The 16,592-nt window shown below is 40.1% G+C and overlaps 2 protein-coding genes across 9 annotated transcripts in view; one reads left to right on the top strand and one right to left on the bottom strand.

Annotated features, from left to right (window-relative positions):
• Positions 1-16,592, top strand: part of LOC127373071 (uncharacterized) — a 395,753-nt gene that overhangs the window by 165,457 nt on the left and 213,704 nt on the right. The window lies entirely within an intron of this gene.
• Positions 1-16,592, bottom strand: part of ryr2a (ryanodine receptor 2a (cardiac)) — a 324,810-nt gene that overhangs the window by 111,593 nt on the left and 196,625 nt on the right. For all 6 annotated transcript variants that reach the window (XM_051417108.1, XM_051417109.1, XM_051417107.1 and 3 more), the window contains 5 exons: positions 15,487-15,564; positions 14,838-14,913; positions 14,396-14,519; positions 14,017-14,132; positions 13,682-13,746 (listed from right to left, as the gene is read on the bottom strand). In XM_051417108.1, the coding sequence (XP_051273068.1) occupies positions 13,682-13,746; positions 14,017-14,132; positions 14,396-14,519; positions 14,838-14,913; positions 15,487-15,564 (459 nt within the window). The remainder of the gene's footprint in view (positions 1-13,681; positions 13,747-14,016; positions 14,133-14,395; positions 14,520-14,837; positions 14,914-15,486; positions 15,565-16,592) is intronic.

Below are 16,592 nucleotides of genomic sequence, written 5' to 3' on the forward strand. Positions count from 1 at the left end.
TTTGTTAAAACAGAAGCCCTTAAATGCCGGAAATGGCATCACAGTTTGACATTCGATTCAACCTGGCCAACTTTGAGGGCACGCCACAGACACGCCCTTCAACGTACATGCACAAATAGCACAACTTTTAATCAGGACCATTTTTCGACTGGACTGACCAATTTTGAAGCAGATCCGATAAATTCCCTAGGAGGAGTTCGTTCAAATACAACGCGAAAAATCACAGAAAATTACCCAAAAAATGAAAATGGCTGACTTTGATGCCACGCCATGGACACACTCTTTAATCTACATGCACAAATAGCACAACTTTTAAATCAGCACCATTTTTTGACTGTACTCACAAATTTTGAAGCAGATCTGATAAATTCCCTAGGAGGAGTTCGTTCAAATACAACGCGAAAAGTTCGCCGAAAATGAAAATGAAAATCAAAATGGTTGACTTCCTGTGGGGTTTCGGGTATGGGTCAGAGAGGCTTTTTTGTACGTCCCGGCATGTTACACGTGCCTACCGTCTGCGGGCAATGAGCGAGGCAAAAGCAACAACATCAGAGTTTTTCTTAGTGAGACTAGTTGGAGTACGAGGCACCCCAAAAATGGATATCAGGCAGGGTTCTAACTTGATATTGAGGGCATTGTTTAACGATTTAAAAAAACATGACCAGAAATTGACTAGTTTGGGACAAGAAAAAAACATATGAACATGGTCTGCTGGAGATAAACCACATCCATCACAGATATCATTTGTGCCTGGAAATAGCCTACTAAGTCTGTTTTTTGTGAAATGAATTTTGTGGAGAACCTTAAATTGGATTAAAATAAGATTAGCACAAGAAGATGTAGAATTGACCGTGATCAGTGCCTTTCTCAACCACTCATCTGTCATATCAAAGCCAAGCTCCATTTCCCAACTCTCCCTGACCCTCACAAGGGAGGACATGTTCAAAGATGATATGAGGTCAAATAATACTGAAATCTTACTACGAGCCATTGGAAGAGAGAGTACCTCAGTAATAAGAGATCCCATTGGAGATTGAGGGAAAGAAGTAAAGTGTGTGCAAGCATAATTCCGTGCTTGGAAGTATCAAAACATATGAGATTGGGGTAAATCATACTTAACACGGAGATCATTAAATGTAGCAAATAAGCCCATTGAATATAAATCTGAAAAACAAACCAGAACTCTTTCTCTCCACAAAGTAAAAGCTGTGTCTGCATTGGAGGGGGGAAATAAATGATTGTTGCAAATAGGGCTTAATGGGATGTGTGTTGAAAGTTTGAAATTTTGCCTGAATTCTTTCCAAATTTTCAAAGAGGAAAGTACAATTGGGTTTTTAATATAACTAGGATAATGAGAAGCTAGAGGGGCACAAACCAGAGCCACCAGAGATGAGGGATGGCAAGAAGCATCTTCCGGTTGGAAAGATGGCGTCGTAGTGTGAACAGGTTTACTAAAATATCCGTCTAAAACACATGTTCACCTGGTGAAACGTTATAAGCGTGCCTTCATCAACCTTCATCTGGTCGGGCTGCCCGAGGGCACGGAGGGAAAGGATCCAGTTACTTTCATGGAGACATGGCTCCCTTCCTATCTCAACCTCACAACTAAATCTGGGAAGATCAAGTTGGACCGCGCTCACCGCTCCCTAGCACCGAGGCCGGGCACTAACCAACGCGCCAGACTCATCAGCATGAAACTTCACAACTTCGCTGATAAACAACGAGTGATGGCTGCAGCCCGGTGCCTTGCTACAGAGCCGAACCAGCCAGCGGACCGGATCAGAGTTTCCCTTTTCAATGATTATTTGGCGGCGGTGGCCAAGAAACGCAAGGCTTTTGGCGAGGTGAAGGGCTGTTTGAGGAGGAAGAATGTAGATTATGCCCTTCTATACCCTGCTACACTGAAGCTGTCTGTCAACGGTGTGGTGAAGAGATCTGACACACCGGAGGCAGCTGCGACTTACGTGGAATCGCTATAACGTTGCGCCTGGACTGTGCCTTATGAAGCAATGTCAAAATCAGGCGTGTGTGGCTATTCCTCTTTTCTTCCCTACTCCTTATAATCAACCAGGTGAAATGTTCTACTTTGCTGTATTCTTGACGGACTGTAGTGTGTTTATGTCTATGAGTAGGCGCGCGTTAAGCGCTTGTTGCACCTGTCGGCTCTCAGCTGCAGGCAGGAGAAAGACGGTTTTCCCCTACATGTTTAGTAGGGCAGTTGCCAAATTACTATTTGTTGAATGTTCTGTTGCACAGCTCTTTGTTTTTCTTTTTTTCCGTTTCCTTTCATTATTTGCTTATTTTACTCTTACCCAGTGTGTGGTGGATCTCTTGGTTCAATATGCTTTGTTTGATACAGGAATACTACTAATTATGAATAAGTTGCGGGTATGCACCTGGAATGTACGGTGTGTCCACAGCTCTATTAAGCGGAGAAAAATAATTACATGTCTAAAGAAGGATGATATAGATGTTGCTGTGTTACAAGAGACACATCTAGATGACACAGAGCATTTAAAGTTACAAGGGTCATTCAGACAAGTATTTTTCTCGTCCTTTACATCAAGAAGCAGGGGAGTAGCAGCGTTGATTAGGAAAAACTTACCTTTTATAATATCTGACTGTGTTAAGGATCTGAGTGGTCGCTATGTGATAATCAAAGGAACTTTGCAAAATATTGTAATGATGAATGTGTTACCAAAATGTTTCTGGATTTAGCTCCATTCCTTTCTCACTTCACTGTTATTTTTGGCGGTGATTTTAACTTAATATTAAATCCGCTTATTGACAAATTTCCACATAGTAACGCACCCCGCTCTCCTCAGGCCAATACGCTCCATGCTCTGTGTGAGGAGTTTGGGCTTATAGACGCGTGGAGGTGCACCCACCCCTCTGATAAACAATATACATTTTTTTCGGCCCCACATAAGTGTCCTCTTCTTGACATGTTCAATCACTCCTTCACTACAGGAGTATTTCCACAGACACTTAAGGAGGCCAATATATCTTTAATCTTAAAAAAGGGGAAGTGCTCTGACTCATGCAGATCCTACAGGCCCATAGCCCTTCTAAATGTGTATAGGAAGCTGCTTTCTAAAATCTTGGCCTCTCGCTTAGAATTTTTTTTTTACCAATACTGGTAAAGGAAGACCAGACAGGTTTTGTAAGGGGTCGGAATTCGGCTTCCAATGTTAGACGTTTGTTGAATGCTATCATAGCTTTTAAGCAGGAGTCTATCAACGGTCTGGCGCTTTCTCTCGATGCAGAGAAAGCTTTCGACCGAATTGAATGGTCTTTCTTACTGTATACACTGGGTAAATTTGGTCTGGGGGAGAACTTTATAAAATGGGTCAAAATTATATATACTAGGCCACAGGCAGCAGTCTAGACTAATGGACTCAGGTCTGAATACTTCAATACTCACAGAGGGGTGATGCAAGGCTGCCCTTTATCGCCCCTCATATTCGCTTTGGCCATAGAGGCACTTGCTGAGGCCATAAGGGTGACACCCACAATTCGTAGTTTAGAGATTGGGCAGCTGTGTCATAAAATAACCTTGTACGCGGATGATGTCCTAATCCTTCTGACCGACCCTGAAACATCCATACCAGGTCTTATGGATGTGATTGACAGATTTAGCAGTTTCTCTGGTTATAAGATTAACCGGGCTAAATCAGAGGCTATGCCCCTTGGTACTCCTTCAACTATACCATCTACTGTACCTCCTTTTCCTTTTAAATGGTCTCCCAATGGGTTTGTGTACTTAAGAATCTTCATCACCCCATCTTTTGATCAACTATATAAAGCCAACTTTGCACCCTTATTTTGTAAAATTAAGCAGGACCTAGAGCGATGGATGTCACTTCCTGTTTCCTGGTTGGGACGCATCGCCCTGGTCAAAATGAATGTGCTGCCTAGGTTATTGTATCCTATCCAAATGATTCCTGTTTTGTTTTCTAAAAGGGTGTTGAAGTATATAAATGGATGGCTCAGCTCTTTTATTTGGAGCAAGCGTAGACCCAGGCTTAAGATGGCAATATTACATCTACCAAGTACGATGGGTGGCCTAGACTTACCTAATATTAAAATTTACCAACTTTGTGCCCATTTAAGATTTGTAAACAACCGGGTTAAGGGTAAAACTTCAACTTGGATGGATATTGAGACAGCATTATCACAGTGCAGACTAAGTGACCTGTTATTTTTTAATAATTTTAAAGAAATCAAAGCTTTTCGTGCAAATCCTGTAACAATCAACACTCTAAAAGCATGGCGGCTTGTCTGCCGTCTTGAGGGAAGATCAAATATTACGTCCATTTTCACCCCAGTAATAAATAATCCTGCTCTTCCCCCAGGTTCTTCGGACCCTGGTTTTCGACAATGGTCTAATAAGAATATTAAATCCCTCAGTGACCTATTCTCAGATCATAAGCTTATGTCATTTGAACAGCTTACTTAACAACTACAAGTTGTCCAAACAAGATTTCTTTCGTTTTTTGCAAATAAGGCATTATATCATTCATAGCACAACCCTTATTGACCACCCTGAAATATCTGTTGTTGAGAAAATGCTGTTTCATCATCGGCAGGTGAAAGTGTCTCTGAGCTCATTTTACCGTGCACTTAATGGATTTTCTACTACTGATGCGCGGGGGGTCAGGGGTGTGTAGGAGAAGGAGTTGTCTGTGACTATAGATGAAGACAAGTGGGATACTATTTGGTCTCTTGCAAAAAGGATTTCAGTTTGCAGTCGGACAAGAGCAATACAATTTAAGATTTTACACAGATTACATATTTCCCCTCATCGCAGGCATCTCTTCAACCACTCTCTTTCCCCTCTGTGCCTCAAGTATAAAACTGATGTGGGAACTTTAACTCATTCTTTCTGGTCTTGTCATAAACTTCAAAGATATTGGGTTGAAATTATAAGTGAAATGGAGAGAAATTTTCATATTAATATAGAAATGGACCCCATGTCCCTGATTCTAGGTCTGCCAAGTGACTATTTGAAAACAGCAGTCAATAAAAGATTGTATAATATTCTAACGTTTGCAGCTACGAAAAATATTCTTTTGCAGTGGGTCAGTGACAAGGTTCCTTCTGTCTGTGGTTGGCGCAAAATAATTTTTGAACTAATCCCTCTAGAATATCTTACCAATGTCATACATCACAGTGTAGACCAGTTTTACAGAGTATGGTGCCCATTTTTGGACTATATTGGTCTAGACCGTTCCTCCACCCTATTAAAAGGTCTGCTGTGGACTTGAACAACATTCGTGTACTGTAAGACTGATTCACCACCTCTTGTATCATGCTGTATGTTCATCTCTCATGTAAGAGCTGTCATGTATGTTTTGTGTTTGTTCTGTGTCTAGTACTGTAAACACTGTTTGTTGAATGAAAACAAAAACTGCAATAAAAACAATGAAAAAAAAAAAAAAAAGAAGCATCTTCCATTATGCACCAGTCTAAACTGGGAGAATTACACCAGGCATGAATTTTTTGAAGATTGGCAGCCCAATTGTAAAATAATAAGTTATGCAGTGCAAGGACCCCATCTGATTTGCTTCTTTGGAGTGTTGTTCGACGCGCTCTTGGGTTCTTACCAACCCAAATAAATTTTTAAAACATTTTGTCTAACATATGTATAAATGATTTAGATAAAAAAATTGGAAGACACTGGAGAAGAAACAAAAATCTTGGAAGAATATTAATTTTAATAGAACTGATTCTGCCTATCAAAGAGAGAGGGAGAGTCCCAGTGTGCCAGATCAGACCTAATTTCCATAACCAACTTTGAAAAATTATTCTTATATAGTGAGGGGAGGGAGTGAGAAACATTAATACCTAAATAGCGAAAGCTGTTATGAACTAATCGGAATGGTAGTGCATTTGAAGGGATCAGTTTAGCTGCTATGTTTATGGGAAAACACTCTTACTGATGTTTAATTTATAACCTGAGAATGATCCGAAAGTTGTCAAGATTTGTAAAATATTATCTACACAGCTCACTGGGTCTGTGATATATAGCAACAGGTCATCAGCATAGAGAGACACTCGAGGTTCCAGTCCAGCTCTAAAAATACCAGTGAAACATGAAGAAGATTTGAGAGCAATGGAAAGAGGCTCTATTGCTATGGCAAAAAGCAAGGGAGACATTGGGCAACCTTGGCGGGTGCCTCTTGATAGAGGGAAATATTCAGACCTTTGAAAGTTAGTTGTCACACAAGCAGAAGAGTATAAAAGTTGTATCCAAGAAATAAATTTAGACCCAAAGCCAAATTTCCCCAAAACAGAAAACAAGTAGTCCCATTCAACCCGATCGAAGGCTTTCTCCGCGTCTAAAGATATAACCATTTCAGCAGCTTGGGACGTGTTAGGAGATAGCACAAAATTTAAAAGTCTTCTAATGTTAGATGATAGTTGGCGACCTCTAACAAACCCTGTTTGATCTAAAGAAATTATGTCTGGTTGACAAGGGTCTAGACGGCATGCTAGTACTTTGGCTAGAAGTTTTACGTCTGAATTTAATAAACTTATCGGTCTCCAGCTGCTACATTCATCTAAGTTCTTGTCTTTCTTAGGAATGAGCGAGATTGAAGCCTGATTTAAAGTAGCCCTGGAGCTTTGTTATTTTGTATTAATTTAAGACACAAAGTTAATTCTTCCAACTGTATAGGTTTTTCCAACTCCTCTTTAATACAGGATCTATGGTATCAATGTTATCCAGGAAATTATCCATTGTAGTCTTATTTGCAGGAGGTTCGGACTGATACAGGTTAGAATAATAGGAAGCAAAGGTGGAGTTTATTTCAGCTGGGTTGATAGTTAGGGAGTTAGAGAAGTCATATATTTGTGATATGAAATTTGAGGCCGACTGACGTTTAAGTTGGAGGGCGAGGAGACGGCTGGCTTTATCACCATATTCATAGTTTTTTTATATATGCTCCCTTTAGGCAATATTATTAGGAATCACTTCATTAACTTTCACTGCTATGCAGATGATACGCAGTTATATCTATCGATCAAGCCCGATGAAATTAATCAATTATCTAAATTACAAACATGTCTTAAGGACATAAAATCCTGGATGAGCTGCAAATTTCTGATGTTAATCTCAGAAAAAAACGAAATTCTTGTTCTTGGCCCCAAAAACCTTAGAGACTCACTGTCTAAAGATATAGTCACTCTAGACGGCATTACCTTGGCCTCTAGCACCACTGTCAGGAATCTTGGAGTTATCTTTGATAAGGATTTATCATTTAACTCCCACATAAAGCAGACCTCTAGGACTGCCTTCTTTCATTTACGTAATATTGCAGAGATTAGACACATCCTATCACAGACAGATGCAGAAAAACTAATCCATGCATTTGTTACTTCTAGGCTGGATTACTGCAACTCTTTATTATCAGGTTGCCCCATTAAGTCAATTAAAACGCTCCAATTAATTCAGAATGTTGCAGCACGAGCACCGACAGGAACTGGGAAAAGAGATCACATCTCTCCTGTACTAGCTTCTCTGCACTGGGTCCCTGTAAAATGTAGATTTAAATTTAATAGATATTTAAAATCCTCCTCCTCACCTATAAAGCTCTTCATGGTCAGGCCCCTTCATATGTTAAAGAGCTCATAGTACCCTATCACCCCTCTAGAACACTACGTTCTCTGAATGCTGGGCTACTTGTGGTTCCTATAGTTTCTAAAAGTAGAACAGGAGCCAGAGCCTTCAGTTACCAAGCTCCTCTCCTGTGGAACCAGCTTCCAGCTGTGGTTCGGGAGGCAGACACCCTCTCCACATTCAAGAGCAGGCTTAAGACATTCCTCTTTGATAAAGCTTATAGTTAGGGCTGGATCAGGTGAGTCCTGAACCATCCCTTAGTTATGCTGCTATAGGCCAAGACTATCGGGGGATTTCCCATGGTGCACTGAGCTCCTCTCTTCCTCTCTCTTTCTGCACTCATTCATGTCCCATTAATGCATGTTACTAACTTCACTTCTTCCCCGGAGTTCTTGTGCTTTCTCGTCTCGCAGGTACTTATCGATCCTGGTGGAGCCTCCTGCCATGGTCCTGCAAGATTGCCATTGCCAATACTGTTGTTGTTGTGGACCTCTCTCTCTGTCTCTCTCTCTCTCTCTGTCTCTCTCTGTGTCTCTCTCTCTCTCTCTCTCTCTCACCCCAACTGGTCGAGACAGACGACCACCCACCTAGAGCCGAAGGATCTGTCCTAGGTTTCTGCCTTTTAACAGGCAGTTTTTCCTTGCCCTTGTCGCCAAGTGCTTGCTCATGGTGGTACTGTTGGGTCTCTGTAAATAATGTTATGAGGGGTTTGGTCTAGACCTGCTCTATTTGAAAAGTGTCCTGAGATAACTTCTGTTATGAATTGACGCTATACAAATAAAATTGAATTGAATTGAATTGAATAGTATGTCCCTTTGGTCCGTCTTAAAAGGTACTCTGCTTTATTTGTTGAGAGAAGGTCATAATGTTTATTTTTCCTAGCCAGATGTGTGCTGTATGAGATGATATCTCCCCTAATTACTGCTTTTAATGTTTCCCATAACAGAGAGGGCGATGTGGACTTATTATTCTCAAGGAAAACAGTTATTTTTTTAAAAATATAATCACAGAACTCATCTTTAGCTAGTAGCCCTGTATTAAACTTCCACTGTTTTGTAATGATAGGTGAGAGTGCTAAATCTAAAATGTGAGGAGCGTGATCAGAAATAACGATAGCAGAATATTCAGTGGATTTCACAGCAGGTAGAAAAGCCATGTCTATGAAAAAAATAGTCGATGCGGGAATAAGCTTGGTGTACTTTGGAGAAATAAGAAAATTCTTTTGAGAATGGGTGGAGCAGGCGCCAAGCATCTATGCAGCCCAACTAGCTCATAATAGATGATAATGTCTTCGACATGACAGAGGGTACTTTCGAGTGGGATCGGTCAAGTTTGGGGTCTATTACTAGGTTCAGGTCTCCCCCTAAAATGAGACGATGAGTATCCAAGTTGGGCATTTTTGAAAAAAGGGAAGTCATAAAATTTGGGTTGTCCCAATTAGGGGCGTAAACATTAACCAATGCAACTTAAGTCTGATATAATGTGCCACTTACTATAACATAACCCCATGGGGAATCAGACATGATCTGATCAGGGGAGAACTGGATACATTTGTTAATAAGAATAGCAGCACCCCTGGATTTATTATTGAAAGCTGAATGAAATATTTGCCCAACCCATGGTTTGCGTATTTTGCAATGATCATTTATACGCAAATGGGTCTCCTGAAGGAAAGCAATGTCAGTGTTAAGACCCTTGAGGTGTGAAAACACTTTGGATCGCTTTTTTGGGCCCCCCAAGTCCATGAACATTCCAACTCACCAGCCGAATACTAGACCCACTCAGTCCTCTCTGGGAGATACTTGGGTTAACCATTAATCACTTGTGAATGATTAAATAAAAAGATATTAATAAGAGTGGTAGGAAATAAATGAGCATCCTGGTTAGGAACCAGATGAGCATTACGGTAGCATCCAGATGAAGTTAGCTTTAAGAAAGAAACATAAAAAACCTCCCAGTAAATAAAGAAAAGACACACATTCCTCCAAAAACACACTGGTCCGTGTTTAGACTGCAAACCATCCAACAAGTTGCTTCCTAAGCTCGTCATTACAGAACAAAACGAGTTGCAGGACTGGAATACACACAACTGGTTTACCATGCAGTAGGTTCTATCTCCTGATGAACCAAAATATACACCATATAAAAGTTTGTAACAGTTATTTATGAAAGCAATCTGGAGTAACACTGAAAGGCGGGAAAAAGGAAGGACCAGTAATTGTACCAGACTGAACACGTAATCCTCCGGGCTAAAATGTGCAGGCAAAGATATGAGAAAATCCCTCTTTAAAATTACTAAGTGAATAAAAACGAAATAAAAAAATAAATTACACAAAAATAAATTGTTTCAGGCCATAAACTGGTGATTTCAAGCCCTATACAAAGTAAAGACAGTGGTGGATTTTAATACCCACATGTCAGGGAATTAAAAGTGTGTTTCCTTGAATAGACAAGACATTTTATATATAAACAAAACACAAAAGCCACAGGTGGAATAAAGCAAAACAGCTGGCCATGATACTTAAACACTGTCCACATTTAACTGGAGATGGGATGGAGTAATATGTGATACTGCTCATAGTCTGTGGTCCCTTTCAACAGTGTAGTCGCGCCCTACCTCAAGAAAGTCCAGCAAAAAAATAAGATAAATAAAGATAATGGTCCCAAAAGAATCGTTCACATGTATCGTTGATCGTTCTGCTCTGAGTCAAAGATGGAGGTCACACCATTGGAAGTGACGCGCAGCCGGGCAGGGTAGATCATGCCGAATCGTATCCCTATCTTAAAAAGCAAGGATTTCACCTGTTTGAAAGCAGCTCGCCTCTTCGCCACTGCAGCACTGAAGTCCTCGTAAAACTTGATGTTATGACCCCGATAAATCATATTGCGGTGTTCATTTGCCCAAAGCAACACTCTCTCTTTCTCTTTGATCCTTGACCTGAGATAACTTCTGTTATGAATTGGCGCTATACAAATAAAATTGAATTGAATTGAATTGAATTGACGAGGTTTGAGTCTGAGACTATGATGGGCACGGTCTAGTTCAGGTGTGGAGTTCGATAGTGCGTCTGCAGCCACTTCCTTGAGTTAAAACAGGTAGTTACACCAAAAATATACTTGAAAGAATTATGTAATTAACACATTTACGGAGGTATGCCCCCACACGTCCGTCCTCTACATCGTCAAACCGGAAGTCCCAATAATTTCCTCTTTATAGGGGCAATAGAATCTAATGTTGATCGTAGTGAGCCTGCAGCACTATTAACAAGATTATCAATTTGGGAGGGACTAAAGTTATTATAGGACTCTGTTATATTCAGACATGGCATTGAATTAAACATTGATGGAATCTCCTCCTTAGATTTAGCTACAGCACTGTCAGATAGGCATCTGCTATAGGAAGTTTTGCCTAATGGCTCATAATCTAGTAATATGAATTCAAAAAGTTATTAAATAATGGTCAGATGGGAAAGGATTTTGTGGGAAGACTATTAAATGTTCAATATCAATGCCATATGATAGAACAAGGTCAAGAGTGTGATTAAAACAATGAGTGGGTTTATTTACACTCTGACAGAAGCCAATTGAGTCTATTAATGAGATAAATGTGTTACTAAGGCTGTCATTGTCAACATCCACATGAATATTAAAATCACCAACAATAATTACTTTATCTGTTTTAAGGACTAAACTTGATAAAAACTCTGAGAATTCAGATAGAAAATCCGAGTTCGGTCCAGGAGCGCGGTACACTATAACAAATAGAACTGGCTGTAGTGTTTTCCAGGTCGAGTGAGAAAGACTAAGAACAAGGCTTCCAAATGAATTATAATTTAGTTTAGGTTTAGGGTCAATTAAAATGCTCGAATCATATATTGCTGCTACTCCACCTCCTCTGCCGGTGCCTCGAGGACTATGAGTATTAATATGACTAGGGGGGGATTCATTTAGGCTAACATACTCCTCGTGGGACAACCAGGTCTCAGTAAGACAAAGTAAATCAATATCATAATCTGATATTAATTTATTAACTAAAACAGCTTTAGAGGACAGAGACCTGATATTTAACAGCCCACATTTCATTCTCTTATTTTGTGCTACTGAGGAGTTTGTTTTAATTTTTATTAGGTTTTTATGTTTAATTCCTCTTGTTTTTATTTCTTTAAATAATTTAGGTGGTAGGGGGACAGACACAGTCTCTATGGGGTTTTGGGTGGGTAACTGCTCTAGTGGAAGCGCAGAGAAGTGTGTAAGACAGCAGCTCTGCTTCCTGGTCCCATTTTTGGATTGTCAGGTTTTAGAAATAAACTTTGTCATATTCCTGGATAAGAGAGCCGCTCCATCCAAAGTGGGATGGATGCCGTCTCTCCTATTCAGACCAGGCTTTCCCCAAAAAGGCTGCCAGTTATCTATAAAGCCCACATCGTTTTCAGGACACCACCTCGACAGCCAGCGGTGGAATGATGATATGCGGCTATACATGTCATCACTGGTCAGATTGGGCAGCGGTCCAGAGACTACGGAGTCCGACATTGTTTTGCATATCTACACACGGACTCCGCATTCATTTTGGTGACTTTCGATTGGCATAATCGGGTGTCATTACCGCCGACGTGAATAACAATCTTATTATATTTACGCTTATCTTTAGCCAGCAGTTTTAAATACGATTCAGTGTCGCCTGCTCTGGCCCCAGGGATACATTTAACTGTTGCCTCTGGCTTTGCTTGATTGACGTTTCTGACTATTGAGCTGCCAATAATCAGAGTTGGTTTCTCAGCGGGTGTGTCGCTGAGTGGGGAAAATCTTTTTCGTTTAATCCAAATCGCTCTCCTTAAACTCATACTGTTACAGACATTCACCTGGAAGTTGCCCAGTATGACATAATGGTAATTGTAAATGGACTGTACTTGTATAGCGCCTTTCAAGTCTTCTGACCACTCAAAGCGCTTTTACACTACATGCCACATTTACCCATTCCCACACATTCATACAGTGAGAAAAAGTGTTCAACACAATCTCCCAGTGAAACTGATTGGTAAACTCTGGGCTGGAGTACCACACTCTGCAACTGGATAGTGGACTTCCTCACAAACAGACGCCAGACAGTTTGGATTGGTGGTTACACCTCCTCCACTCAAGTGCTCAGCCCCCTCCTGTTCACACTGTATACCCATGACCGCATCGCCTGACATGAACCCAACTCTGTTGTGAATTCACACAATGATGACACTTCATATCGGGATAAAAACAAGAATCTTGCAGAGTGGTGCACAGAAAACCACTTACTGTTCAACATCAGCAAAACTAAGGAGCTGATTTTAGGACAAAGGGGGCAAAGACACACTCCCCCGTTCACATCAGTGGAGCTCAGGGTGATCAGGTGAACGGTTTTAGGTTTCTAGAAATTAACATCACAGAATGGTCATCTTACATCTCCACCCTAGTTAAAAAAGCACAGAAACAACAGTATTTTGTTAGGGCGGCTGTGGTGCAGAGGCAGAGCGGGTCATCCCCTAATCGGAAGGTTGTTGGTGCGATCCCCGGCTCCTCCTGCCGCATGTCGATATACTGTGTTATAGAACGTTTCTGTTCGATGGGCTTTGACATCGCTGAGTGAATGTGTGTGAAAGGGTTAATGTGGCATGTAGTGTAAAAGGGCTTTGAGTGGTTGGAAGACTAGAAAGACGCTATACAAGTACAGGTCCATTTACCATATTTCCTAAAAAAACTTAAGAAAGTAAAAATTCTAATGCCAAGTTTTTGTTAACCTTTACAAAGGAGCAATAGAAAGCATTCTGACTGAAAATACCACAAGCTTGCATGGGATGTGCACAGCCCAGGACAGGAGGATTTTGCAGTGACTCGTTAAAAAAACTCCACAGAGATCATTAGTACTCATCTACCCAGCATCAATGATATTGAGGTGCCCGCGCCAAGGCCCAAGGGATACTAAATAACAGTACCCACCTCAGCCACAGCCTGTTCACCCTGCTGCCAAAGACATAAACATTTGAAAATACCCAACTGACTGATGAATCAAATAAAATTAGTTCTGACCTTTCCAAAAAACTTAATCTGCTGTTCATAAGGAATCTTCTCCCCCGTCGGTCTCGTTTCCACATCTGAACAACAGGTAGAACACAATAAAAGACAATGAGGTCAGGAAAGATTTACACTGTGACAATCATCTGCACATTGCCTTGTGGTTGAGCTTAGAGCAAGATTTTTCTAAAAAAAAATGTCCTAAAAAAATTATGCAGTTCAATTTGTGGTGCACATTACAGCACATTACAGCCCAGAGTTCAGTTACACACAGGGGCATGCACATAGCATTATATTAATTTCAAAACCTTCATTTGTTTATTATTTACAGAATAACATGAAAGTCTCACCAAACTCCATCATGTGTTGGTGTGCCTGGTCTACGTATGTAATGAGCTGCTGGAGGAAGGTGTAGGCAAATCGTTTCTCAATAGCAGGAGTGTCCAGCTCCTGCGACTTTACACCTCTAGAAACAACATACACACTCTTCAGGGAATGATGTGAAATTTAAAGAGAGGATATAGCAATCATCATCTGAGTATCCAGTACAGAGATACAGTAGGTCTGGGATGTGTTTAGCTTTGCTTAGGCCAAAGACCTAGAAGAATGTGGAAAAATACCTTCTAATAACAGTAATGCTGTTTTATTGAACTGCAATTATCACAGCTCATATTTGAATTCAAAATTCTTTATAGTACCTCCAATCTGTGTGTAAAGCCAATTTCTTACCTAGACACGGTGTAACCATTGATCTGGAGGAACTTGAGGATGTCTTGTGCTTTTTGTCTATCTTTGGATTTCTCTTTGGCAGTCAGTGTATCATAGGGAACCAGCAAAGGATGGTTTCCTCCACCTAGAGACAACAGCAATACAACAGAATGGAGAACAGAGAACGGAGAGAACGGCTATTTGTCTGAGCACCCCTTTCAATGGGCAGTAAAAGCTAACAGAACCTCAGAAGCATGAACATTTAGCTAACTGTATTAGTGGCCTTGAAATTAGTGGTTATTGCTTTCCTGATTTCACCTAATGATCTTTGTATTCTGGTTGAAAAACACAGTTTTGAATTATTTTGTCATGGTTTTGAGAAAAAATCCAAAAGTGGAATGCTGATGGCAGTACAGAAAAAAGGTAAAGGAAAACATATGCAGATTTGTTGTGTTATATCTACCTTTGGCTTCCAACTCCATTTTTTTTTTCCTGGCCCAGATATTATGATAATTCTCTGCAAGCAGCTCTGCCATTGACTGGAGAAACACAATGTTACATATGTGATTTACACTGCACGTCAATTCATATATCCATCCATAAAATCATAGTTTTTATATTCATTTGACAACCAAATGATCAAGTATAAAGGATCAAGGTAATTTATTTTATCATTATACAACACAAGGTTGCACAATAAACTTAATGTTGTAGTCCATTCATGCTACACACACATAGAACATAACAAATCACTCAATTTAGATTTGAATTGGATGATGTATAAAATAAAAAACAGAAACATTTATCCAGTTATTTATATACATATGTACACGTATGCACCCAGGATATAATTCTGCAGCACATTTTTTAAATTTGCAATTTATGATCTGGGGGAATGTAAACAGCAGCAATAAGATGTGATAATAACATGGTTTCATCTTCCCATGAAAAGAAACCGTGTCCAACCACTTGGACTGAGTTTGAGCACCAAGTATCATCGATGTAACATCAATGTATATGCTAACGCTCTTAGTGCCACAATAGCTAGTTAATAGTTACATTTCAGGGATCACAAAAGTGTGTTTTATCTTTTTGTGTATACAGTAACCTACCTGCATGTCTCTAGACAGTGTAACATTGCTCATATCGATGGGTCTGGGGCTGAAAGCTGGCGCTCCTTCAAAAGACAGCTGTGAAATACAGGATATATTTTATATCGCTTTCTATATGAATACGGTGTGGAACTTGGAACTGGAATTTGTACGCATGTCTGTGTGTTGGTGTGAATGGGCAGTGGTGGAAATGGGTACATTTTACTGGGGGAACTACACTTGGGTAGAGTGGGTGACATCCTTGTACATCCTCTTGTTGTGTGTCGCATGTTTGTGATGTGTGCCTTGTAACGTTGCTGAACTGAATAGCGCGTAAACAAATGTGGGATTAGCAGAGAAAGTTGCTAAAAGCAGAGAGTTTGAGTGCATGAGCAGAAGTTGAGTAAGTTTAAATGTATAATGGGTGTAATTAGCTGTTGTAAAATTAACTCGTCGAGGTACAACAGCAAAAGTATGCTACCAGTAAGTTAAGCATCATCAATCGTAAATGATACATCCAGATTAAAAAAAAGACCAAAAGACATGACCCTTTCTGACATGCATTCAGTAGCTTTATTTCAGCTACTTCAACAAGTGTAGTAGATTTAAACATGGTCACTGAAATTCTGACTATACCATCATCCTGCTCACTTAGAAATATTTACTTGTAATCTCCAATATTATATGAAAATGTTATGATCAGAGTGACCAATCACATAATGAGTAATAGTTATTCATTGATTCTATATGTCTCAAGCTTCAAACTTTTCAAATTTTTTAGAACTTCTACTGGCAAGAGGGACATGCAGAGGTTCTATTCTGAGCTGAGGGTGACTCGATGCTGTGTAATATCTGAATGTGAGAGCAAAAAATGCTGTCTAAACAAATGACTGCATAAAAATGGTACCTTTAGTGAATCAATGAGGAAATAAAACAACAATGTTATTCATCCTGAGTTTCCTTACTCTCAGAGTTTTCACTAAATCCACTTTCTGGACTACACCAGTTCCCGTTTCCAACAAAGTTGCGTAACTTGAAGGCCGACTTTGCAGCTGGATTTGTGGCACTTTCATGAACAAGCTTTAGAAACAGTGTAAACAAAGCTATAAGTGATTTTCCCCTATAAA

Source organism: Dicentrarchus labrax, unplaced genomic scaffold (genome assembly GCF_905237075.1).
Source record: "Dicentrarchus labrax unplaced genomic scaffold, dlabrax2021, whole genome shotgun sequence".
NCBI classification, from domain to species: Eukaryota; Metazoa; Chordata; class Actinopteri; family Moronidae; genus Dicentrarchus; species Dicentrarchus labrax.